Source organism: Lonchura striata, chromosome 3 (genome assembly GCF_050655825.1).
Source record: "Lonchura striata isolate lonStrDom1 chromosome 3, ASM5065582v1, whole genome shotgun sequence".
NCBI classification, from domain to species: domain Eukaryota; kingdom Metazoa; phylum Chordata; class Aves; order Passeriformes; family Estrildidae; genus Lonchura; species Lonchura striata.
This window is the reverse complement of record NC_140705.1, coordinates 2,801,492-2,827,333: the sequence shown is the minus strand read 5'-3', so window position 1 is coordinate 2,827,333 and position 25,842 is coordinate 2,801,492. Positions and strand designations below refer to the sequence as shown.

General features: G+C 41.2%; 1 protein-coding gene across 2 annotated transcripts in view; it reads right to left on the bottom strand.

Moving 5' to 3' along the window:
• The window catches only part of MSRA (methionine sulfoxide reductase A), a 226,277-nt gene extending 201,246 nt beyond the window's left edge, over positions 1–25,031 (bottom strand). Inside the window, exons 1-2 of one of the 2 annotated variants that reach the window (XM_085574370.1) lie at positions 24,876–25,031; positions 8,079–18,741 (exon numbers count right to left, since the gene is read on the bottom strand). In XM_085574370.1, coding sequence (XP_085430496.1) covers positions 8,079–8,098 — 20 coding nt within the window. In that variant the 5' untranslated portion in view covers positions 8,099–18,741; positions 24,876–25,031. The remainder of the gene's footprint in view (positions 1–8,078; positions 18,742–24,875) is intronic. The other variant, XM_031504479.3, reaches the window with a different exon arrangement.
• Positions 25,032–25,842: the final 811 nt, after the last annotated feature.

Here is a 25,842-nt window from a genome sequence, read left to right as displayed (position 1 = left end):
TTGGCTTCACAGCAAAGCCTCACAGCTTCCCAGTAACAGGAAGGAATTTTCCACACTGCTGCCATCTCTAGATGGCAAGAACTTTGAGATGTGAGTGTCCAATCCGGGAATACAAAATAACCCATCTGGACAGAAAGTGTCAGGAGCAAACTCAGGTGGCTCCAGCAGAAATCCCAAATGGAGCAAACGCTGCAGGCGCCTTCAAGGCAGGAGAAAGACCAGTGGAGGTTCTGCCTTTCAATCCGTTCGTGGTTTTAGGATCACAGGAAGTGCACTCCAAGTTTTCCATCAGGTATTTTGACTTTTGGGCCCCACCAGCCTCCCAGTCTCATCCTGAGACACGCAAATGACAGATTTTATTTTCACATGTCCCTCAGAAAGGCGAGTGAAGGGTCAGCATGTCCCTCATTGTAGCATTAAACAAAAGCCAGCCTGAAGCTGAAGGGCACTTTTTAAATCTAATAACTGTATTCACTACCTAGATCGATGAACTTTTTACACGCAAAAATGACTTGTAAAAAAAAATGGTGAATTTGAAGCAACATGAGAAACTGCAGCTCCCACCACAGGCTTTTAAGGAAATGCATCACTACAGGATGGGCAGACAAGGACTTTACACATTTCCTTGGTTTATTTTTAACTATTACAAATGAAATTGGTATTATTTGCTAGTAAAGAATTACAGAGTTTTTGGTCTAAATGTCACCCAGAAACTCAAACTGAGGCAGGTGTACAAACTGAGTTGAATACCAGAATATTTAGAAAATTTATGAGAAAAACAAAAAATCTTTAAACAAACTTTACAATACCTGATTATAATGCAAAAATGTAAATGGTTTAATTACCTCAAAGAAGCACATGAGCAAAAAGTCTTTCACCACATATCTATATATATATATCTATATATATATATAGATATATACACACATATACATATACATATACATATACATATACATATACTACATATACATATACATATACATATACATATACATATACATATACATATACATATAGTATAGATGCATACACACCCCTCTCATCTTCAAATAAAATCTTCTATCTGAAAGATTAGGTTTAATAAAACACACCAGTAAGCTTAGAATAATTTTTTAAAATGCACATAAGGACATTGCAGTTACCCAAAAGCAAAGGAAAAAAAAAATTTCTTGAACATAAAGAAAAATCCAAATACGCTAAAAAAATCCAAGCAAGTAGAGGGTGCAAATAGCTTTAACTGACATGCATCTGTAATACAATAGGATTGCTGACTCTTAATATGCTGTCCAAAATTAAATTAATTTAATTGGCTCTGTTCCTTCATACCCCAGGAACACAGGACAAAGATAAAACTCTCTTTCCCTGCCAGCACAGGAGGTTGATCATTTACTACAAAGCACGGAGGGCAAGGAAAATCGATGCTGCAGAGTAAAAGAGCTCTGTATAACCAACAGATTTCTGTTCCTAATAGCAAAAGAAAAGTGACCATGAAAACTTGTCTGGAGTCACTTTTCACAAGACTTCACCTAAAAGCATTTTTCTCATCCCCACCTTTCTTTACTTGATTTACTTCATCCTACTTCAGTCATTTTTTGCATTTTTCTCACTATCTCGTTATGTTAATTTTTTTCTTATTATTTTCAAACTACCTTTGGCTGCTGAATACCCAAAAGATGTTTCAATGAGCTCCTTGCAAAGGAAGCCACAAAGTAAATCCAAGCCTGGCCACTCCGGGGCACAGGGATCTGCCCTTTTACAATGAGACACAGTCAGGAACGTTTTCCAGTAATATCAGGCATTATTCCTGCCAGTGGGATTGTGCCTGATCTCAGAGGATGGAACAGATGAGAGGAAATACCACAGGCAAAATTCTCCACATTTCACAGACAGCTCAAAGGTGAGGTCTGCAGTTGGGAGCACTGAGATTGTTTGTGACAATGACAATTGTGAGGACATTTGTCATGCAAGGGACACACAAGTTTCATTGTGTGTCCCTTGCATGACAAAAGGACAACAGAGCACAGAAACAACTTCCCTTTTTAAAAGTAAAAAAGTAGAGTAAGAAAAAACCCTATGAGTTCACAAAGAGTGAGCAGAATATTGTGAACTTTGTGGCACTACAAGGTCATAAAATCCAGAGATGCCGTTGGTTGGCACAGGTGGGTGCAGGATTTGAAAGAATCCTAGAATGGTTTGGGTCAGGAGAGACCTTAAAGTCCCACCCCCTGCCATGGGCAGGGACACCTTCCACTATCCCAGGCTGCTCCAAACCCATAACCCGGCCTTGGACACCTGCAGGGATCCAGGGGCAGCCACAGCTTCTCTGGGAAACCTCTGCCAGGGCCTCACCACCCTCACATGGAACAATTCCTTCCCAATATCCCATCTATCCCTGCCCTCTGGCAGTGTGCAGCCATTCCCTGTGTCCTGTGCCTCCATCCCTTGTCCCAAGTCCCTCTCCAGCTCTCCTGAAGCCACTTTAGGACATGGAAGGGGCTCTGAGCTCTCCCTGGATCCTTCTCCAGGTGAGCACCCCCAGCTCTCCCAGCCTGGCTCCAGAGCAGAGGGGCTCCAGCCCCTGGAACACCTTTGTCCTCTTGTCTCAAACCTTTCAAACATGTCTGTGTCTTTTTATGCTGCTTTTAGGAGAAAGTAATTTAGAATCTTCTGTGTTTTACTGGGAACTATTCCACCTGCAGCTCCAATCGCTTGGAATTAATGACCAAATCTCCCTAGAAGTGCCCAGCTCTGACTCTGAGGGAAAACAGAAGTAATGAGTCCCACACATCTACACTGCACATCCTGATCCTGGCCCAGTTCTCTCATGGGAGTCTAAAGAGACCACTTCAAGTTAAAATCTTACAGAGTAACAGCTAAGGCCACAAGAAAATGAATTTACAAGTTGTTAATTGAACTTCCATAAAAATATTCTCCCTTTTCATCAAGACACATTGGGCAAAGTGCATCTCTTAAAATTGTTGTCTAAGAAGTTTGAAAAGGTTGGAGAGAACTGGCAATAGTTGGGTCTTTATATTAGCATAAACACATCAAATATTCATTACAGTCGAGCACTCATTATGTCAGCAGCTGAATTAAATAACAAGAATAATGTTTCCCAACTATAAAAATAAGTGCCACAACAGTCTCCTGCACCAGAGCAATTTTCAAGAGGACACAGTGAGACAGTGTTGCAGAACCACATTGTTCTCTCTGCAAAAACTGCTTTGTTCACTACAAATATATTGGCTTTTAATAGTTCCTTTTCAGATGAATTTCTACCAAAGAGAAAGAATTATATTCTATAGCATGAATCCATAAGAAAGGAAAAGCATTATACTGGGACAATGGGATTTATTGCAACAGCAGAATGTATCTTAAATGCAAAACTATACCAACACAATGAGTTTACCAGCTTAATCATGGCTTTAAAAAAAAATAAACACAGTAGATATTACAAAAACTCATTTAAATGAAGTTTTTATACTGGGTGCACAAAAACAGAAAAGTAGAGCCAGAAGTGTAATGGCAGCAGAACAGAATATCTCAAGCCCTTGAAATACGTCACAACTGTGAACAACTAATGGAAAGACTTATAAAATATCAATATAAAGCCACAGATACAAACAAAAGCCATGTAAGAGGCAGGTAATAAAGCCATTAAGAGAAGGAGGAATGATTTTAAACCAAAAAAGGGTGGGTTTCGATTAAATAGAGGGAAGGAATTGTTCCCTGTGAGGCTGGGGAGGCCCTGGCACAGGTTTCCCAGAGAAGCTGTGGCTGCTCCTGCATCCCTGGAATGTCCAAGGCCAGGCTGGATGGGGCTTGGAGCAACCTGGGACAGCGGAAGGTGTCCCTGCCCACAGCAGGGGTGACACTGGATGAGTTTAGGATCCCTTTTAACCCAAAGGATTCCTCACTCCATGATTCCATCATGAAAGCAATAAGCCTAAGTAAAGAAGAGATCCTCTCTTTCCTTGAAGTCCTTCCTGCCTTGCCAGCTACAGAGATCAGAAAGAAAATGGACAATGAACAAACTATTCACAGCCAAGGACAGACCGACACAACCCTCTCCAGCTAGGAACAGATTAGAATGGAAACTCAAGGACAAACACCAGGCTGGCCTTAGAAATGAGAAAACTGCCAAAAATAAGAGGAGGTTACAAACGCCCTGCAGATTTTATCAGTGGATACCACCTACAATTCAGTGCAAAACCTCCCAACCTACCATGTTCAACCATTTCTACCAATACAGGTCAAAACAAATGGAGATTTTTCTGAGTATGCTCCTCCTTAATCTACACATTTTCTCACAGTCTTTCCTCTCTACAGTCCCTGCAGGTGCTTTAATCTGGGACGGAGTTTTTATTTCCAAAATCACTGTATGTGGAAAACGAAAATTTGAATCATCTTAATTAACACTGTGCTGTCTGTAGAGTTCTTAGGTTTTATTTGCTGTGCATTAGACGGACAAGAAACAGACTTTATTCCTATTCCTATGTGTAGGTCTGGACAAAAACACAGTTGTGGGGCTTCCAAAACAAAACCACACAGGAATCTTTCATGGAGCAAAGCTCTGTATCTACCCTTATACTCCACACTTGGTGCTGTGCTAAGGTGTGAAAGGGATGAAGGATTGCATGGAAAAATCAATAAAACGGAAACCTCTCAGTGCTGAAATCCAAAGTTTGCATTTGGAGGATGAGGACTAAACCCTTGTTACGTGTCAGGGAAAAAGCAGGAACTCTTTCATGCATAATCCAAGGAGACGATCAAAGAAATTTTCCACTTTGATGCAATTTAGCTGAGGAAAAAAACAATAATTTTTTTTATGCTTCTTCTCTTATCCTTTTAATATTAATTTATATGGAAGATCTTTTCATTGTAGTTTAGTGAATTCAACTAAACCATTCCAGATTCCTCTGGCATTCAGCAAAAGTGTCGTGTCCGTATGAAGGAGACACTTTTCTTGGGATCTGATTAATTCCTAAATCATGGATCTGAAAGTGTCTGAACCATCAGTCATGGACCAGCTGCCCAGGGAGGTGCTGGATGTCCCATCCCTGGAATCGTCCAAGGCCAGGCTGGAGGGGGCTTGGAGCAACCTGGGATAGTGGAAAGTGTCCCTGATTGGATTGGATATTCCCTGATTTCTCTCTAATAATCTGTTGATTAACAAGATAAGAGCACTCAGATCAAAGAGTGCTGCAAACACTGTGCATTTCCTGGTTTCAAACCCCAGCATTTGGTAGTACAGAGGTTGTAACTTTAGACAAACCAGAATTTGACACAGGCTGAAGAGGTCAGCAGCAAAGAGGAGAAAAGGTAACACCAAGACTCTGCTTGATCCTGGGAAACTTAGCAAAAAGAGGTGATTAAACAAATGTAAAGGAAAGACAATAATGGGAATTTTTTGCATGACCTATAATTTATCTCTAGAAACTTTTTCAATTCTATAGCATCAAATAAATATGGAAAAACTGCTCTGGTGACTCAGAGGAACAGATGTACACTGGGCATAACTTATTTATAGAGAAAAATAGGAAAAACATGGATGCCCATAATTATTAACAATACAAGTTTCTATTATTTCTACAACAATTTCATTAAGAAAATGATCAGAATCAATCAGATCCTGAACAACTGTGAGCTACCCCTCATCTATTAATAAATGACAATATAACTTAAAAATACTACAAATTAATATTGTTATATTCTTACCATTTTTTCTTCTATTTTTCAATTTTTTATGGTCAATAAAGAGAATGACTCACAAGACTGATGGGACAACCTCCCTAATCACCTCCTAAAGGTGTTTATTCCTTCACAATGACTACAAAAGTTACTCAACTCACTTAAATGATATTTTAAGAGTAACCATGGATGAAATAACATTGACTTTGCTCAAAATTTTTGTGGTACGGATAAAGACTGTGGCTTATACGGAATAAAGTGGAATTCCTCCCAAGTCAATCCTCCTGTGCCAAGATAAAGCACCTTGGAATGGTGGATTACAAAATAAGCAATTGCTCTGGGTTAATGGGAAAGAATAAATGGTAAATGGAAGGAGCCTTAAAATATTTATATCAAATATAACTTTTTAATTTTATTTTAAAATATTGTTATAGATAGGACACCTCAGCACATGGAGTTCTACCATATGCAGAATCTCAAGATAATCTCCCATGGCTATAGGAATGCAAAATAACACCCAAAACCTCTACAAAATGCATTTTAACATTTGTATTGTTGTCCTACAACCATATTTAGGGAGAATCCACAGTCATACTGAGAACTGCTCATCTCTTCCTTGTCCAATAACCACAGGGGTTCAAAGTAAGCATTCATTTTTAAAATGCTTTGATATATCAATATAAAAGGCACAAACTAAGCCCATTCCAGGCCCATTTTGATCTCAAACTACTTTGACACTAATTAAAACAGCAGAGTAAGCCTTGGTTTATGTCCTATTAATCACAAGTGAAATCAGACATTGGCCCATTACAGTATCAAACGTGATGCTCTAATGCGAAATATTATCTGTGGTTTAATAACAAAAATGAAGTTAAATCCCAGCCACCAACCCTCACCTCCACACTGAAATATGCCACATTAAGGAACTGTACAATCCAATCTAAAATAGATATTAATGATTCATTAAGAATTTAACACAAATTGTTAATTTATGAAGTTATTAAACCTATCCAATAATTAAAGATCATAGATTAATGGTGGCAATGAATAATCAGATTAAAGTATTCAGAAAAGTCCAGCTGATAAAGTACATAAATACAATAAACCATGTCAAATTACACCAGAAATTCCATTTGCATGCAATCCAACCAATGTTCAAGTTCCAACCATTTAAACCTTGCAATTCTGATTTCAGTTTTAAATTGCCAAGTTGGGATATTTTCCAAAAAATTAACACTTAGATGAACTTTCAGAATCTGAGAGTTTAGCAGGAAGAAAAATATTTTATTATGTAGGCCAAAAAAAAACCTGCAGTGGTGTGTATCTCATTTAGGAACCCAAAATGTACTGACGAGATATTTCAGAGACAAACAGTGTTTCCAGCATTGTGGGAACCACTTCAAAATAACTTCAGTGTCCACAGATGTTGAAATATTTGTACAAATATTTGTCTTTATAAATGCACTGCAAGCACCCACATGTTGATCATGTTTAAAACCTGAATTTATGAAATTATGTAGGTACTTGGAAGAGAAATATGGTTATTTTAATGTATCACTTAGAAATGCAATGGTCAATTTACTATTTTCCTTAGAAGCAGCACCATAAATGTTTTCTGTTATTTTCTGAGTTTTAATAGGGGCACACAGTAATGATTTTGTTTTTAATGACTAAAGAAAACAGCAAATGCTTTGAGACTGCAGAGGATTTCTGAGAAATAATGGGAATTCCTTCCAGAATTGCCCACGGACAAACTTAGGGCACTGTTGTGATGCAGACTCAGCCCAGCACATCCCCGTGTCCCCAAGCACATCCCATGGCAATGCCTGCGCAGGAACAACAGACAAGAACCACACAGAGAGCAGAACTCAACTCCTTCAAACACTCCCCTTCCACCCAGGATCCATCTGAAATCCCCCACGGCATAGCTATTCCCACACTGAGCTGCTGAGGGTATTTTTTAAGGATTTAGAAAGACAGAATAATAGAAGTTTTTCTTCAAAACTCCCTAAGAAACCCTATTAAATGTTTCAGTGAACCAAATATTAATCACAACAGCATCTTACCCAGCATTTAACTACAGCATCTTTCAAAAGGCTCACTGATGTAGTAAAAATTCAGACAGACCTTGCTAAGAAACCAATTTAATGTAATATTAAGTAACCCAAGTTTTTGACATCATCAAAAAGCCCAGTTAATTTTAGCAGTCTCATAATCCAAATGCCATAGTTAAAACACAAGCACATTCCTGCTAAAAACCTTCCCATTAACGTTGTTTCTTCCCTTCAGCAGGGAAGAATGAGGGAAATGCACTTGTGCAGCATGCCAGGAATTGCACATCTCAGGCTGAACAATCCAGTTTTTAAGGACAGGGTAATACTTACTCCAAGCAAAGGCGATCCATTAAAATCTACGGTTTACAGTTACTCCCTGAAATAACAATGCTGATTGTCACAGCAGCAGGAGGATAATCCCAGCACATCCAGGCCTAATAGGCAGTGTGATCATATTTGCTCCCAGAAAATCAGAAGGCAGGTAATACCTTTTTCCCTGAAAAACCAGGCACCTTTGGAGAAAACAATGGACTTTTAGGTCCTTCATTTTATTGAAATCGTAAAGCGTCCACGCTTCAGCCGTCACTGATTTTTTTGGTCCATTTTCTTTTAATTCCTGAGAAAAGAGCAGATTTTTTCACCGTTTGCAGCAAACAGGTCCTGTAACTACAAACTGAAGTTTCCGTATCCAGTGCCACCAACTGTGTCATCTTCAAACATCCCTCACTTGGCAGCAGACGATATTTTTCCATCTCTTGTTGCTTCTAAAAGTAGAAAATTCAGCAATTTCAGAGGCTCTCTAGGAAGATGCACTGAAGGGAATGTTTGAGAGCAGGAGCAGAATAACCATGCTCTGATTTTGCCCTTCAGGCATAGCCTGTGTGTCTTCGGTGTGTCCTGCTGGGTCTTCAGGTTTGTCCCTAAAGGCTGGAACATGGAGCCAGGACAGCATGAAGCAGCAAAAACAAACGTTGTGGCTTTAAGAACATACTCACTTTTCTATTGAAGTCACAACTTTCTCTCTACTCTTACTTCACTGCTGGGTCAGATGAAATCTTTAAGGAGGTTCCATTAAAAGTTCGTTTCTGTCGAGAGAAACGCTGGAATTCCCGTTCCGAACGTATTCCGAAGGAGGTCAGGTTCGGTTTTAAAGCATGTTAGTGTCGATGAAAAGTTTTTGTTTTGCTGCAAAAAAATGAAAATTCTCCCTTTTATTTACACATTCCCTCTGTAATCTTCCAAGTTACTCGGCTCCCTTACAATTTAATCAGACATAGGGAAAAAAAAAAAATCACCAAATATCGTATTTCCCATATGTACAAACTGACATTCTGGAGGCTTCATTCAAAGCTTTTATTTCTCTGCTCACTGCTAACTGGACGTCATTTAATGTCACCACCACTTCCCAAGAGCCCAAGAGACTTAAAAAGCGACGGAAGTTTGAAAAACCAAAAAAAAAAAAAAGTTGTGAGTTTTTCTGTACCCCAGGACGGTTTTCTTTCGCGAAGCTCAAGCCGAGACAGCAGACAAAAGAAGCTGATTTGACTGAGCCGTGCCAAGTCTTGCCTTTTTTTCTTCCCTCGCCTCGCTCGCTCTCTCGCTCTCTCGCTCGCTCGCTCCCAGCATGGCAACCTTCCCGAGCAGTCTTGGCGGAGCTCCAGCCTGTGCCAGCCTGTCTGAATCCTTGTTTTCCAAAAAGATGCTCTTTGCGAATCAATTAATAGATTTCCCAAACAGGAAACTGTGGGTCAGTAACCAAATCTTGGCACCAACAGCCGCTGCTCCTGCCAAATCGGCTTTATAGATTTCATGGTTCCCTACCTTTTACAATGGATGCAACGTTTGCGCTCCCGGATCGTGGAGCACTGGAAGCCATTCCCTGTTCTCGCAGGGATAAGAAATCTGCTCGCTAAAAATGTCCGCATACGACACACGAACAACCTGCAGTAAATCAAGACTCTTTGGAAGGCGGGCGTATGTGTAATTTTAATAAGCACCAAATACTCCTTAAAATAATGTGTTTTCATTCTCTCCTCCCCAGAATCATGGGAAGGTGCCAGGAGCAGGAGACGTATAGATTTGAATTCAGATCATGCTCAGAAGTCATGCACATTTTAACTTTATCTGAACTCCAGCTTGAAAACAACCACTCTTCTCAATTCCACCATTATTAAAAAATCAGCTGAAAATTAATAAGAAACTGGATCCCAGCTCATACACAAAAAATCTCCCCACATCCGTAGATCCAGTGATGTCATCTGTTAATTCAACAGCTCAAGTTCTTGTGGCACTCAGAGCAGAAATGGCTCAGCATTAACAGTCGACTCTGGTGGGAAATTTTCTGATGTGTTGCAAGACTTAAAGGATAGAAAATTATATTTGGAACTTCATTCAAGATATTCTAAATGACAAGAATTCATGCGAGGAAAATTACAGGAATAAACTTTCTTTTATCTTCAAGCTATTTGCCAAGGCAAAATGCCAACTTTTTAAAATACACGCATTACATTAATGAGCTAAATAGAATATTCTGAGGGAAAAAAACCTTCCTGAAGCGTTTAATTTTCTAAGTTTATTCAATAGAGAGTTTCAGAAATTCACAGGATCATAGAATGGTTTGGGTAGGAAGGGACACTAAAGACTATCCTGTTCCACACCCTGTCATGGGCAGGGACACCTTCTACCATCCCAGGTTGCTCCAAGTCCCATCCAACCTGGTCTTAGACTTCCAGGGATCCAGGGGCAGCCACAGCTTCTCTGGGAACCTGTGCCAGGGCCTCACCATCCTCACCACAGGGAACAATTCCTTCCCAATATCCTCTCTGTTTCTAAAGGTTCTGTTCTGTCAGAGATTGGGTGACCTTATCTATTTTTTTTTTTTAAAAAAAAAACAGGTTAATTATCTGCCCTTCAGACGTCAGACATCTACCCAAAGATCCCCTTATCTTGTTTGCAATGACTGTAACAGACCCATCAGTTTTTCCCAGTAGCCTCCAAACTCCAGAAGAAATACCATTAACTTTAAAATCACATTTTTGCATCAAAATATTGCACACCGTCTCATTTCCATTTGCACCTTGCATCCTCATGACAGGGCCAACTTGGGAAAAAAACTATGTATAATCTTTCTATTTCTTTTCATTGTGCACTTGACAGCAAACTCTGATGTGTTGCTTTGCCTTACTGAAAGACCATCAGGCATCAACAAGGGAACAAAAAGATCTCATGGAAATTATTGACAGTGGAATTAACTCTGAAAGGCTACATCACTGCAGCAGTCACTATTAAATGCTCGGCTTTTAATTAGTTTTCCTTCAAAAAATGTATGTATTGACAACAGGGGACTTCAGAAATACTAAAAATATATATAAAATTCCAATAGAGATGAACTCTTTTAACTATTCCTTCATAACTCTTAGTGAAAGTTAAGGCAGTAAAAACAAATATATTCCTGAGCAGCCAAATATTTTCCCGAAAAGAATTTGCTAATAGGATAAAAAGCCTTATTTTATCCCTCAAAATAGTTCTCCAAAGGCAGTGGACGAAACAAGAGTGGATCTCATGTGGAGGAACCTTTTGTCCAAGGTGTAGTTTACTGCAGCTCTCCTAATTCCCTCTCTCCTCTTAAGGACTCCAACTGCACCAGTCCTCTGGAATTGCTCCCAGTTCCCTCTGTGACACCTTCCAAGATGCATCCTCCAGGCCAAGGTGTTGATATCTCTCAATGGAACTCATTTCTCCTCCTTCACTTCTCCTCCTTCACATAAAGAAGTTTCCAGCCCAATGAACTGAGTGTTCAGTAACCTCCAGACAGGACAAAAATGTAAAACTTTCTCCACACCTTGTTTTGGGCCCTTTTTTCACGTTTTCTGCCTGGTTTTCACCATGTTCCCTCCTCAGGTTCTCCAGTTTGTTCTTCTTCTTGTTGTCTCCCACAGGTCTCAAGTCAGCCCTTTCCTCTCCTTCCTGCACAAAGTCTATGGATTTTTCCTTGGAAGGCTGCAACAATCCAGTACTCAGCTTCCAGATAACTTGACCTGACACCAGGTTCTGTATTAGTGGCTCCATAAAGTGCTTTTCCACCCTCACAAGTTTCTCCTGAGCATTTTCCTCTCTCCAGAGGTCCTACTGATGTTTATTTTATGTTATTCTTTTCCCATGCACAAAATATGGAAAGAGTCAAATTCCTCATCGCACCAAATATTTTCCTATCCATCTCCAGTTCAATGTTTACCATTACCGAACCACATGAAGCTCTGTCCTTCAACTCCATCTATATACCCATGCTCAGAGAAAAATCCCTGAATTTATCCTTTTGCAGTATCTTAGTTATCACTGGTCGTTCTTTGAAGTATTAGGAAAAAAAAATAATATTGATCTGTACTTTGGTCATCATTCATTTCAATTTTTTTTTTCATCTTGGACTTGATGATCCCAGAGCTCTTTTCCAACCTTAATGATTCTGTGATCTTTTATGCATTTTACCTTAATTTGTTAATTCAGAATTCTCCCAGTGAAAGCCTCCTGATGTCATCATATTCCCTTTTATCCATGTATTTTCCCATCTCTCACAAATGCCTCTGTGCTTCCCCAGTGTGGTACACCTGAACACCTGTCCCTGTGCACCTGTGGAGCGGGAATGATTTCCCACCTCCCAGGTGGAAAACTTCAGAATAGAAGAAGTAACTCGTTCATTTAAACTGTTCTATTTGGAATACAATCCTAAAAAGTCACTTTCAAACATCAGGTATAGCTTTTATTTCCCTTTTTCTCTTCCTTGCTGGACACCTCAGTGTCATGGACCAATGAAAGCTGTGTAAGGCTTTATCCTGACCACATGACACAAGGTCAGTCTGGGTGTGATAGCCTCCAAAATATTTTATTTTAAAAATAAACACGTTGGAGTATCTGGTGTATCAGAGCTAACTCTATCAGTCTTTCTGCTATCACACTCCTGGTTATCATTTGTGGGCATTTCCATTACAGATAAGTGAAGCCAAAGCCTCTGAGGACAAGCCAGAGGATTTTAGGAGTCTAATTTTGGAGCCAGATGCTTTGCTGATTTATTATTGAAGGGTAAAAGTGCATCATGTGACAGGAAAAAGGCTCCTTTTACCTGGGCTGTTCATACAGAGATGATGACAAAGAATTTCCTATTGACTCTCCACTTTTCTGAGTTTTATTATTAAACAGCCAAACACTGGGGAAGCTCTAAAAACATGTAAGTGAGTGACTGTAGCTGTTACACAGAGACAAATAAAATGAGAAGGAATACTGAGAGAAGGAAAAAAAGAAGGAATATTGCAGCCACCCAGCAGAGGCAAGGGAAGACAGTGAGAGCTGAAGTCGACATTTCAAGAATTAACCAAATAAAATTAAAAAAAAAATACAAAAACACAAGAATAAAGACCTGTAAATGCATAAAAAATAGAACATGAAGGACTAGATCTGAATTGGCCTTGGGTTCTGCAGATTCCCAAGATCAGTCAATATAGTGACCACCTTTGGCAGCTTGTTTTGTACAATTTTGCACATCCCCAGTTGATTCTGGTCCAGGATGGGCTGTGTCCACCTGGCAGCTGCCCCACTACTACCTGCACTTACCATTTGTCATTTTGACAGCATCATGTATGCCTGACTGTGGTCCTTCCCGTGCCATGGAACACATTAGCCCCAGGAATGGCCAGTTCCAGCTGAATCCAGGTGAAAATCAAACCAGTGGATCCACGAGCCCAGTGGGTTTAGGGCTGCCACTGTCACACTGTGGGGTGGAGTCCTCCAGCTTTGCAAGGCAAATAAATGACAAGACCAAACTCTATGGGAAGCTGTCAACAGCTCCCTAAAATCACTGTGGGATTATCCTTCAACTGCTCATCATGTGCTGGCATTCCACCCCAATTCGAAATTCCAAATCCATGGGTCAATCTCCATTAAATGTGTTCTTCTTCGGTTTCTTTTGGACCACATCGTTTCCAGAGTATAGCCAACAGAATCTGCATTCCTAGATTTAAATATTTTCCCATTCTCTCCATCCTGTACCACCCATAACACTTCCAATATAAAGTGAAACACGGATTTTTAAATCCCATTGGTACCATTGTTTATTATCTCCTTTTAGTTCTCAGAAGAAAAACAGTTACAGGTAGGGCTGAGTGGCATTTAAAAAGTGATTGCAGTGTGCAACACAAAAAATAAATGCATGGAACTTGAGGTATAAATAGTTATTCTTAATAAAATCCACTTACACTTAACTTATGTGGAGTGAAAATAGACTTGTGGCTAGAAATCTTCAAATATCTTCAATTATTATGAAAATGGAGGCTATCAAATAACTAAGATAATTCATCTAAAATTTGGTCCAGTTAGGCTGTCATAATTCCAGGTATGAGGAATAAGAATATATTCTTTGTTTTGCAGTAACAAAGAGATTTATTATAAAATTCAGGTACAAAGTGCTTTGTGTTCAGTAACTGAATTTTCACTAATTAATATTTTAAATGGTTCTACAGAGAGCAGTATCACAGAATTCCTCATCTTCACCCAGCCATCGGCCCAGACAGTGATGGGTTTTCCTTATTTTCATTTCCATTATACTTAATGCTTTCACAACAGGGGCACCTGGGAACATCTGTGCACAGGTATCCAAAAGGATAAAATACACATTTGGCGATAATTTTGTCTCTCATTCAAAAAGTTTGCTTTTATTTATTGTAAACTAAATCAAACACTGATTAGGTTTAAATTGGTGTGTGAATGTTTAACACACAGATGACTCCTTAAACAAGGACTTAAGGAGAAATGAGTTACTGCAAAAGGGTGAGTGTGGGTGTCTGCAATTCCACACCACCAAGGACTGGATGGAGGGACACTTAAATCCTGCTGATGGCTCTTCTGGACTCGTGTCACCAGCCCAGGCACAGCCCAACATCCAAAACTTAATGTTGTGCCCACCTGTCAGCTGGGAATGCTACCAAATTCAGGAATTTCAGTGGAATGTACTGGTTGACCAGGGAAAAGGCAGAGCCAGGATCTCTCCAAGGATTTAAGGATGATCTGAATCATCTCCTCATCCCCAGCCAGAGGCACATTCACAGTCACAGAAACAATCTGCAATTCCCACCCTGGAATGCAGCGTTAGGTTGCATCCAGCTTTTTCTGAGTGAGATGAGATCCTCCTCCAGTAAAAGACAGCATCTTTTAGGTCATTTGAAAAGTAATTTGATGGCTAAGAATGACACAAGGGACCAGGTTACATGAAATAGCAAGAAGTGTAGACAACCTGTAAGAGAACAAATGCATTAAAGCCACTCAATAGAAAGGTAAGAGGTGTGAGGTCCTACCCCAAAATCCTTTCAGTGCTCAAAACTCAGGTTTTAAACAGGAATTGTGTTCAATTCCTGCCAACAACATGAGAAGACACCTTTCAGAAGCAGAACTTCAGAAATGAATGTGGCAAACAGATGGGCTGTTGGTCCCGCTGCTTCATTCCAGAGGATACAGCTGGACTCCAGGGCAGTTATACCCATTTATGGGTGGATTTATGAGAAATGCTAACAAAGTGGAGGGTCAGAACATCCTAAAATATTTTTTAAAAGGGTGTTTTCTAAGTTCTGACTTTCTGAAATTAACATCTTAAGAACCAACACTAAACTTGTTTCTAGGTCATCTTATGAGCATTTATCTTCTTCATATAAAGACATTTGAGAACACACCAGGACATTCTGCCTAAGAATCTACCCTCCATATTTGGTTTGCCTGCTCATTTCTTCCCTTTCCTGTTCCCTTTCTGAGTGGTAACTCGAGAAATTGTCACTCAACGTCCTACTGAAATGAAGCATTATTATTCTTCTATTTTACTAGAAGTTGTCTGAGTGCAACCTCTTCAAGATGAGATTTTATCTCTGCTCCCCAGGACAAGCTCAGTAAGTGCAGAAGGAGGTTTACATATCCCTGTTTAGGTAAGAAGGAAAATCCCTAAGGAAGAACATAAACAAAAGGAAGAAGCAATATAAATAGTCCACATAGACCCTATATATTGTCATGTTATCTCTGGTGCAGTTATTTTGATTCTGATGGCCTTAGCCGAAATCTTACTGCAGTTTGCTAAATCAGCCACTGATTCCCTAATTTGGAATTTTGCTATTTTTTAAAATGTAAACTCAACATTTGGGAGGAGATGATTACAGACATTTTCTCTCCAAGAGGAGAAGATCAGCTGCCAATCTACTGATCCAGATCCCAGTGATCTGAAGTCCCTTCCAACCTGGATCATCCTGTGATCCCATTCTGCCATACACAGGTACCAGTTCCTGCCAGTCCCACCGAGGGCTGCCTGGAGTCATCCTTCTCCTCCCTCAGCCTTTTAGGTCATCAGTGCCAGACTCCCTCAATTCCTGCTCCTACTTTAGAAGTTCTGGGATGAAATTTTCAGGAGTTGAATGTTTGATGAACCAAAAGTACATTTCTGAGCCTGTAAACAGTGATGGACACTTCCACTGCCTGTCCCTTGCACAACACTTCTCATTCTTCAATGAGTTCCTCAAAGTTTTGAGCCAGAGGCTCAGGCAACAAATCTCTACCCCCAAAGTCCTCAAACCTAAACAAATATCCTCAAGATCAGGGATTTCTGTCTCACATTGAAGACACTAAAAAAATTAGTTTTTGCTGGAGTTCTGTTTCTCAACCATTCCTGAAACGTGGGCATTCCTTAAAGCATCTCTGGAGGCTCCTAGAAAGTCAAATTCCTGAGCGCTCAAGCCCAAACTAGAGTAAAAATACATTTCTGGCCACATTTCTCAACAGAAAATAAGATCTTCTCTTCAAAATAAAGACCCAAGCAATCTCCACTAATTCCAATTTTGCATTATATGCAACAGGAATTAACTACGAGCAATAGATAAGAAACTGCAATAACCATCCCTGGATTGTGATGGGTTTTACTGCACAAGTTTTCATCTGATTTGTACTAAGGGCTTATTTATGTGCATTATCTTAATTGTACTGGAAATTTAAATGCAAGTTTCATATGGATCATAAAACTTTGCAACAAAATATGTGCAATAATCAAATGTATCCATATCACAGAAATTCCATACATAATAATTAAAAGATAAGCATGGAAGGATAAAGCAATGCCTATCACACAATAAATTACAAGCCAAATAATTCAATTATTGCAAAGTAAAAATAAATTCAATAAAAAGTACATAAACCTGAAGTTAAGGCAATGTACACCACTGTAATTTGAAGGTATAAATTTGACAGGAAGACATTAATTAAACCAGAGGAGCTTTCAAAGCTGAAAAAATTCAAAAGGAAGTACTGTATATCAAAGAAACAGAGAAGGACTGAGACACAGGAATTAGTATCTGAAATATTCAAACTACCTTAAATCTGCCTTAAGGGCTATCCTGCACTTCTCTCAAATCAATTAAAGTAAGGAGTTTTATTATTTACTCCTTGTATATTCTGAAGGAACTAAAGATGCTACATCTCTGCAGTTCCATGTGTAAACCACTTCAGTCTCATTTGGATAACCTGACTTTGGAAATTCCTTCCTTCATTCTTAGCAATATTGCATACGAGCATGAACCAGGAAAATTAAAGAAAGTGAAGGAAAAAACTTTGATTCTGTGAAATGGTATTTGGTGGAGAGAGTTCAATAAAAATACAGCTTTTGACTCTGGGCAATAAATAAATTTTTAAAAAATTAAAGGCTTTACATTGAATATCAGCTACATGGACAGGTCATTAATATAGCAAAGCCAGGGCTCTGTCTGTGGTTGATTAACACACAGACATCTCCATGGGAGCTGGTCACTGGACTCTGCACTGGTCACCAGACCCTCCTGCAGCCAGTGGAAAAAAACAGTATTTGGGACACTATTTCCCTGATTTAAACCTTGTTTCCCTAATTTGATGAACCAAACCCACCAGTGCCTGTTCTACCTGTGACAGCCAAACTCTGGGTATTGCTGCAGCACCACCCAGCCCCTGCCCATGCTCTGTCCCACTCTATTCCTGCTGCAATGTAGAGCTTGCCCCACACTCTCTGACCTGCTGTGGAAACAGAAGCAATGGGAAACTTAATTCCATGTCTGTGCCTGGGGTATTCATTCACTTAATTATGGAGGAACATGTGGGATCCAGGGCACAACGTTGCCTAAATGTGTAGTGGTGTCATCCCTGCACTAAAGATAAATGGACACCATCAGCCAAATGTATCCCAGGACCAAGACAAAATCAGAGAAAATATTCCCTAGTCAGGAAAAATGACCTGAGTAAATACAACCTGGTGTTTAACTCTCGTAACTGATAGGTTTAACACCCCAAATCTGGCAAATTCAGACATTTACATCTCTTTTCAAAACAGCAGCAAGGAGAAGCTCCTGAACCCTGCGTACCACAACTACCTTCACCCAGGAATAATTATCCCCTTTTATTACACAACCCTGAATGATCCCTCAGAGCAGCATCCACACACAGGCCTCTAGGTAAAGATCCTCTGGATTCCTTTTTCATTTCGGAGAGGGAAATTACAGCATCAGCACGAGAAGCCTCCACCAAGCCTCATTTGGATGCACGAGGCTGCCAGTTGGGTGAAGTTTCTCCCCATTTAGGCGCTGCTGTCTCCCAGCAACCCGGGCTGTTGCCAGGAGAAGCCCCGGGAGCGCTTCCTCCGCACCCCCAGGCTGTGAGCCGCATGCTAAGCAGAGCTCCAGCAACTCCAGGGACTCGAACAACAGACCTATTTTTTTACCACTTTTTTGTTGTATTTTTTGAGGGGTTCAGTGATGAACGATGCCGCCCCTTTCTCTTGGGATGTAGTGAGAGGTGATAAGTAAAGCACAGGGTGATTCCATCAAGGTTATTCCACCTCAAAAGAAGCATTTGGCAGCTGGATGTGCAGCTCTGTAAATATATTTCCTGTATGCTTTCCATCTCTTCAGCATCCTCTGTGCTTGTTCACTTCCTCTGGGTTGTTGTTTTCCAGCTGCCAAGAGCAAAAAAGTACATGCAAACAACAGCAAAAAAAAAAAAATATATTTATATTGACTTAAATCTTTGCTACTCCTTGCAGCACCTTCCAAAATGTAAAATGCAACGGGAGGGTTAAAAGTAATTCCTGTTTTTCCAATGACAGCATAATATTTACAGCTGTACAGTTGGCTTGAAAATTAGGTGTTTAGGGTGTGAATATAATTACCTGACAAAGCGCACAAAAAAAAATAGAGAAGTAAAAAAAGCCATGATAGGCAGGATTTCTGAGGAAATTCATCCTGGATGTACCTGTAAAGAAGTTGTAACCACAAATTTGAGAAGTCTTTTCGGATAATGAACAATCACTGGGGTGAGGCGTTTCTCTGCTGTGCATTCCGCTTTCAGTCTTGGCATACACAACAAAATTGTAATGAAATTTAATAATTTATGGAAATTGATGGCTTGAGTATGTTTGAGGGAAAGACTGTCTCCAGAATGAAGAAATAAGTAATTAACTCTTTTAGAGTTAGAAAGGTAAATTGCAATTAGGAAAATGCTAAACTACATATGACATTGTTACTCAACACACTCCACTGAACTGCAATGGAAATCAAGTCTCACATTTTTTGGCCCATATTTCATACAATCTCAATTAAAATGGACAACTAATTAATTCATTATAAAGAATTGTACCACATAAACAAAGTGATGGAAGAAACAAATCCTCCTAAACCTTAAGATGAACTTTATTTTGAGGTTTTGTCCTGAGGTATGATCTCAGGAATCTTTATTTTAGACCTAAAATACAGTGATACTGAATTCTTGTCTGAAAAAAATAGCATTTGCTCATTATTACAAATTCTTTTAACCAGTAAAGGAAATAAACATGAATATTTTTAATTTTATTCCTTATTTTTAATTTCATGGGGAGCATGGTGGTGAGACAAACGGAGGTACTAGACCACAAGCCATTGGTTTGACCACAATAATTTCTGTTCAGTGTGTTAACAATGGTAAAAAAAGACTAACAGGGAGAGCATGTGGATTCTCTGTCAAATGACATTTCTAATCAATGTTTTCTTTAAAGAGCGTGATCTGATTCAAGCAAGAATTAATTCATGGCAATGCTGTGCTTTTTTTTTTTTACACAGAAGGTCAGACTAAAATTCACCATGACCTCCTTCACATTTGTAATTACTGCTCTATTAATCTTTAGCTATAAAGCTGAAAAGCCTAATGGATTTAAACAATCCTAAGGCTCTCTACCCGTGAGCTGGACTTTCTCTGCCTCAAAAAAGTCAAATCACTACAGATTTGTAAGAAGATATCCTGACACTGCTCATTGGGAACAGTAGTAAAACCATTCTTTTAATTTATTACATATTGCTACCTCAGGATATCTAGCAGGGAAAAAACTCTATGTGTGTGTGTGTGTGTGTGTGTGTGTGTATATATATATATATATATATATATATGTTACTCAACATCTAAATTCATAGGGCTCTTTGACTACTGCTCCTACCACTGTTATAAAATAAAATAGTTCATTAAATAGTGTAAGCAATATATCCTCATATACTCAGAAAACACAGCAATGTTTCAGCAGCAATCAAAATAAAATTAACTCTGGAAAGTAGAGTTATACTGGAAAGGTAGAAGCAGTAAATAATGTGTGTTTTTACTGTAAAGAACTACATCTTATTGCACCATTATACAAGGATATGAAAGAAGTAATTTTAAAAATGAATGCAGATGCTCTATTGCAAGGAAAGAAAAGTGCATAACAAACTTTAATTCCCAGATTATGAAATTTGTACAAAACCTGATCAACTCAACTTGCTTACAAAAAAAGTAAGTGAAGTTTGCCAATGTCTGTACTCCTTTCAGCTAACGCAGAGCGGTTTATCCAGGTCTAACTGCATGATTTTCTTGGCTCCTCAATGTGTACTAACGTCTCTGGAATTTGAGTCTCCCTCCAGATAACTCTGGGAAGAGCCTGGTGCTCCTCCAAGAGATCTCAGCAGTGGCAGCAGCCTCACTTTTGGGAGCTCTGCTGTGGCAGACACAGTTGCTGCAGCACAAGGAAGGAGCTCCAAGGATGTTTTATCCCATCAGGATTTAGCCCATCAGGATGAGGAGCAGGAAATCAATGGGATCTCCAAGACAAGGAGCTAAATGTTCTGCAGCTCTTCAGCTAGGAAAGTAAAAGGCTGCTAACACAACTGAAGGTGAAGAGGATGGACACTGCAGGTCCAGAAAGCTCTGGCAGAACTCTGCACCCTAAGGCAGAGCTTGGCTCACCTGGATGTCCAGCTGTGGTCACAGACCTCTGACATGACAACCATCAGACCTGGCACAGCACACACAGCCGGAGCACGGATCAGAACAGGTTATGCAGGATGTAAGAATAAGCCTTCCTAGCACAGAAAAACTGGATGGGAGCTGCAGTCTAAAGAAACACAACTCCTTGAGAGCACAGGGCTCCAGAGGGAAATCCTGTCAGTAACCAGAAGACTGGAGATGGGGATCCAAAGGAAGGCTGGAAAGGTACACAGTTAGCATTTTCTACTTGCAGAACTCTGTCTTACATAGGGAATTATCATGGAATCACAGAATCTCCTGAGCTGGAAAGGACCCACGCGGATAATTGAGTCAAACTCCTGACCCTGCCCAGGACACTCCAACAATCCCACCCTGTGCACCCTGAGAGCTCCTGGAGCTCTGACAGCCTTGGGATTGTCACCGTTCCCTGGGGAGCTGTTCCAGTGCCTGACACCCTCTAGGGGAAGAACCCTTCCCTGATATCCAACCTAAACCTGGCACAGCCCCAGCTGCTCCCTGGGCCCTGGTCACAGAGCAGCGATTGGAGCTGTCCCTCCACTGTCCCTTTGGAGGAGCTGCAGCCCCTGAGAGGTAGAAGCCCCTGGAAGGCTGCCAGAGGGAGAAAAAGGCTCTTCAAGGTAGTATGAATTTGGAAAAAAAAACTTTCTAGGAGAGTTAAGGAACAAAACATCACATAGAAAAAGTGGGAATTGAATCAGAAACACAGAGCTGCTTAATGGATTAAAATGCAGAGACCAAAAACAAAGGAGGCAAAGAAAAGCACGACCTCAGCATTTAGGCACAAAACCAGCGAGGACAAAGCTGGAGTTCGGCCTAGCTGGGGACACAAATGGCAATAAGAAATGAATCCACAAAAATTAAGGAGTGAAAAGAAGCTCAGAAAAAAATCAAAGTGCATTGATGCATACAGGAGACAGCCTAGAAGTGTATACAGAAGACTGAAGTACTCAAAACCTTTTTTGCACAAATCTCCAGAAACAACAAGTGCTCCAAAACCTCTCCAGGCTGGTACAGTCAGAAAGAAAAGCACCAAACAACGTGAGGAAAAATGGGTTATGGCTACTTAAAGAAGCTAAATGTGTTTAAATCCAAGGAGCCTTGTGGAGTTTTTCCAGAGCTGGGAGGCCAAATTTGCTGGTGCAGCCATCAGAACATTGTCACGGATCAGAAATAATGATTGGGGACCTCTGATGATAACTGGGCTACAGTAAAAATTGCTTTTAAGAAAGGGAAAAACATTACTGAGAAGGTATAGCATGCTCGGTTTCAGCTCAGTCCCAGAAGATATCATGGAGAATGCCCTCTTCGAAATTATTTCCAATCAGGGAAGAAGAAATTAATCAGGAATAACCAACACATTTACCAAAGGCAAATCATGCTTGTCCAGCTGAGCTGCCCTTGTAGGCTGAAATGATGGCTCTGCAGAGCAAAGCAGAGCAGTGGCTGTAGCCCATGTTGACTTCAGCAGGGTTCTGACACCCTCTCCCAGCACTTTCTATGGAATCTGACAAATTCCTGGCTGGAGGAACAGCCTGCATGTCAAAAATGGGCAGGAGCAGCAGCCTCCAAAGGCAGGGATCGATACCTTCATGTCTGGTGGGCAGCAGGTGACCCCAGGGGCTGATGCTGGGGCCAGAATCATTCCGTAGCTGAAACAGCAAAATGAGTGATGTAACAGAAAACACGCTCAGCAGATCTGAGGGCAGCGTTAAACACACAGCGAGAGCAGACACAGCAAACAGCAGAGGTTTATCTGAGGAGACCTGGAACAATTCCAGGTCTACACCAACAGAAACCTCAGGGAGGTCAACAACAAGAGCAAGATGATCTCAGAGCTGCTGGGAAGGAGCTGTGGTTCTGCTGGATGCCAGGTTAAATGTGCTCACAGAGAAAGCAAACTGTGACTCTGGACTGCAGAGAAAAGAAAAATCCCTCTCTTCTGTGCTGTACTGGTAAGAACTCACCTGGAATACCAGGTCCAGTTCTGGTTCCCAACTGACAAAAGACATTATAACACAGCAAGGGTCTGCAAGGTCAATCAGCCTTGAGTTGATCATCAGCTTAAATTTTAATTGCCATTCTTTTCTGAGCAATTTACATCTGATTTTAACATTGACAGTTCACTGGGGGACCATGCTGTTATTACATACATAATACCACGTTTAGCCACAGAAAAACATTTTTAAAAATTGTATTTGCTCTTATGAGGATGCTTTTTCTACAGCAGACCAAAATTATTCTACCCATGCAGTTACTCAGAAGAAAATGAGCTTGGTGTGTCTTGGGTTGTCTCAACTACCAACACGAAGCTGCCACTTCAATCCAGGCAATGTGCTGCTGTTGGTGCCATCTCTGGTACCCCTGATATCATCTCTGGAGTTCACTGCTGGATTTGCACAAACGCCACCTCTTCACCCCGAGTCCACTTTCTCTACAGCAGAAACAATGTTCTTCCTGCTATCTTTAATTTCACCACTACCTTCAGCTTTTTACTAAGTATCTATAACATGCAAGGTTTTATTATCCTCTCGACCACTGGGCTTATGCCATCATGCATTTATAATTCTTTCACCAGCACTTATGCACTTAAGGTGTTTAAGTATTTATTTTAAGCTGAAGTTCTCATACTTTGTTAGGGTCCATAGAGCCTGCAGCAAAGATACATATAAATAACACCTTGTTCAATAAATACCTCATACGTAAACTATCTAATACATGTGTTAGAGCACTTCAGTGCCACTAAAATTCCTCCTGAACAGCACTGACAGTCATCTTGGAACACCTGCAGTTGCTCAGAGGACTGTCAGAAAGTAAATTAATTAATTCTGGGTTGCTAGTTTGCTTACCTGACAGCACACATCTACTCAAAGGAGAAAAATAATAGGAAGAATTATTAAGAACTCAAAAGCACTTTGCAAACAGAATCACAAAATTATTTGGGTTGGAAAGGACCTTAAAGCTCATCTCATTCCAACCCCTGCTATGAGCAGGGACACTTCACACTACCCCAGGTTGCTCCAAACTCTGCTCCAACCTGGCCTTGGACACTTCCAGGGATCCAGGGGCAGCCACAGCTCCTCTGGGAAATCACTGCCAGGGCCTCACCACCCTCACAGGGAAGGATTTCTTCTTAGAGCACCCACAGAAGATACACAGCACGTCATGGTTTTATTTTTAAGTATTATTATTTAACAAAAACAGTCACGGCTAAGGGAATCTGCTTAAAACCCTGTTGCTGGCTTCAGTAAAAAAACAAAAGAGAAAATTCGTAGATAGCTAAGAGCAATTATTGAAAACAATCACAGGATGGTTTTGGGTGGAAAGGCATCTTAAAACCTCACCCAGTTCCATCCCTCTGCCACAGGCAGAGACACCTTCCACTATCCCAGGTGGCTCCAAGCTCCGTCCAACCTGGCCTTGGACACTTCCAGTGACGGGGCAGCCACAGCTCCTCTGGGCCAACAGGAGCCGCGCTCGCTAGCTGCTCCAACAACCCGTCCACTCCTATTCTTACGGCACACAAGAAACATCACTGCGCCAGCGAACCTCGCCACAAACCCCTTCCCAGGGCACATTCACCCCGCTGTCCCCGTCCCCCCCTCACGGCACGCACGCCCCGCCGCCGCCATGTTCCTCCCCACGGCCCCGCCCCGCCCCTCAGCGCGCACGCGCCGCGTCGGCCCCGCCGCCGCCGCCAGGGCACCGCGCATGCGCGCGCGGGAGAGCGGGGACGGGGCGCGCGGCTGAGGCGGCGGGAGCGGGGAAGGAGGGCGAGGAGAGGAAGGAAAGGGAGCTCGCACTTACCCGGCACCGCCATGCGCTGGGTCCTGCCGGGCAGCGCTTCGCCAGCCTGCGGCAGGCGGGAGGCCCAGTCGCCCATGCCGAAGGCGGAGCCGTGGAGGGTGCGGAGGAAGAGCAGGAGGTGGAGGCGGTGGCGCGGAGGCATCGCCCGCTGTGTGCGGGGGGTGAGGGAGCCCCGGCGAGGGAGGGGCGGGGAGAGCGCCCCCTGCCGAGCGGCCAGGCAAGGCAGCGCGCCTCCCTCAGGGGAGCGCCCCGGGTGTCCTCAGTGACTTTATCCCGAAATATCCTTTTTTTGTGGGCTCTGCCCGCTGGGCCGCCTTCCTGGGAAGCACCTCTGTGGAACGCTGCTTGCTCTGAAGTCTGCCCGCGGCGTCGTTCCCAAAGTTTTGGCACCCTCATGGAGTCAACGTGGCCTCCCCCTCATGTCCTCACCCGTGTCACATCCGCCCTCTGGCCTGTCCACACGCCCGGTTTTAGAGGGCCTTTTGCAGACTCAGTTAAGAAAACACGCTACACGTTCCTTTCATGCAGTAATGTACAATTGTACAATTTTATTTGTACAATTTTTATTTGCACGATTACCAGAGTGGTTTGGGTTGGAAGAGGCATTTAAGCTAATTTCCAACCCCCAATAATATATATATATATATATGTTTTTAATTTTTTTCCATGGTTTTTCTGATTGTTAATTTTGACAGCAGTCTCCTGTGTTGTGTTTAGCCAACGTACTCTATCATCCTAATTTTGCAGAGTATTTTTTTTCAGTGAATATGTTCCAAATAACATAAATATCCAGGGAGAATTTTCTGCACCTATGTTTGCAATAAAAACATAAAAAGTGATCAGAGTGTGAGCACTTGTGGAAAATACCCTCTGTGGTTTACAGTGCATATGTGTACAATGATAATGATTTGGGTTGAAAGGGAATTTAAAGTTTATGTCATTCCCCCCCCCTGCCATGGGCAGGGAC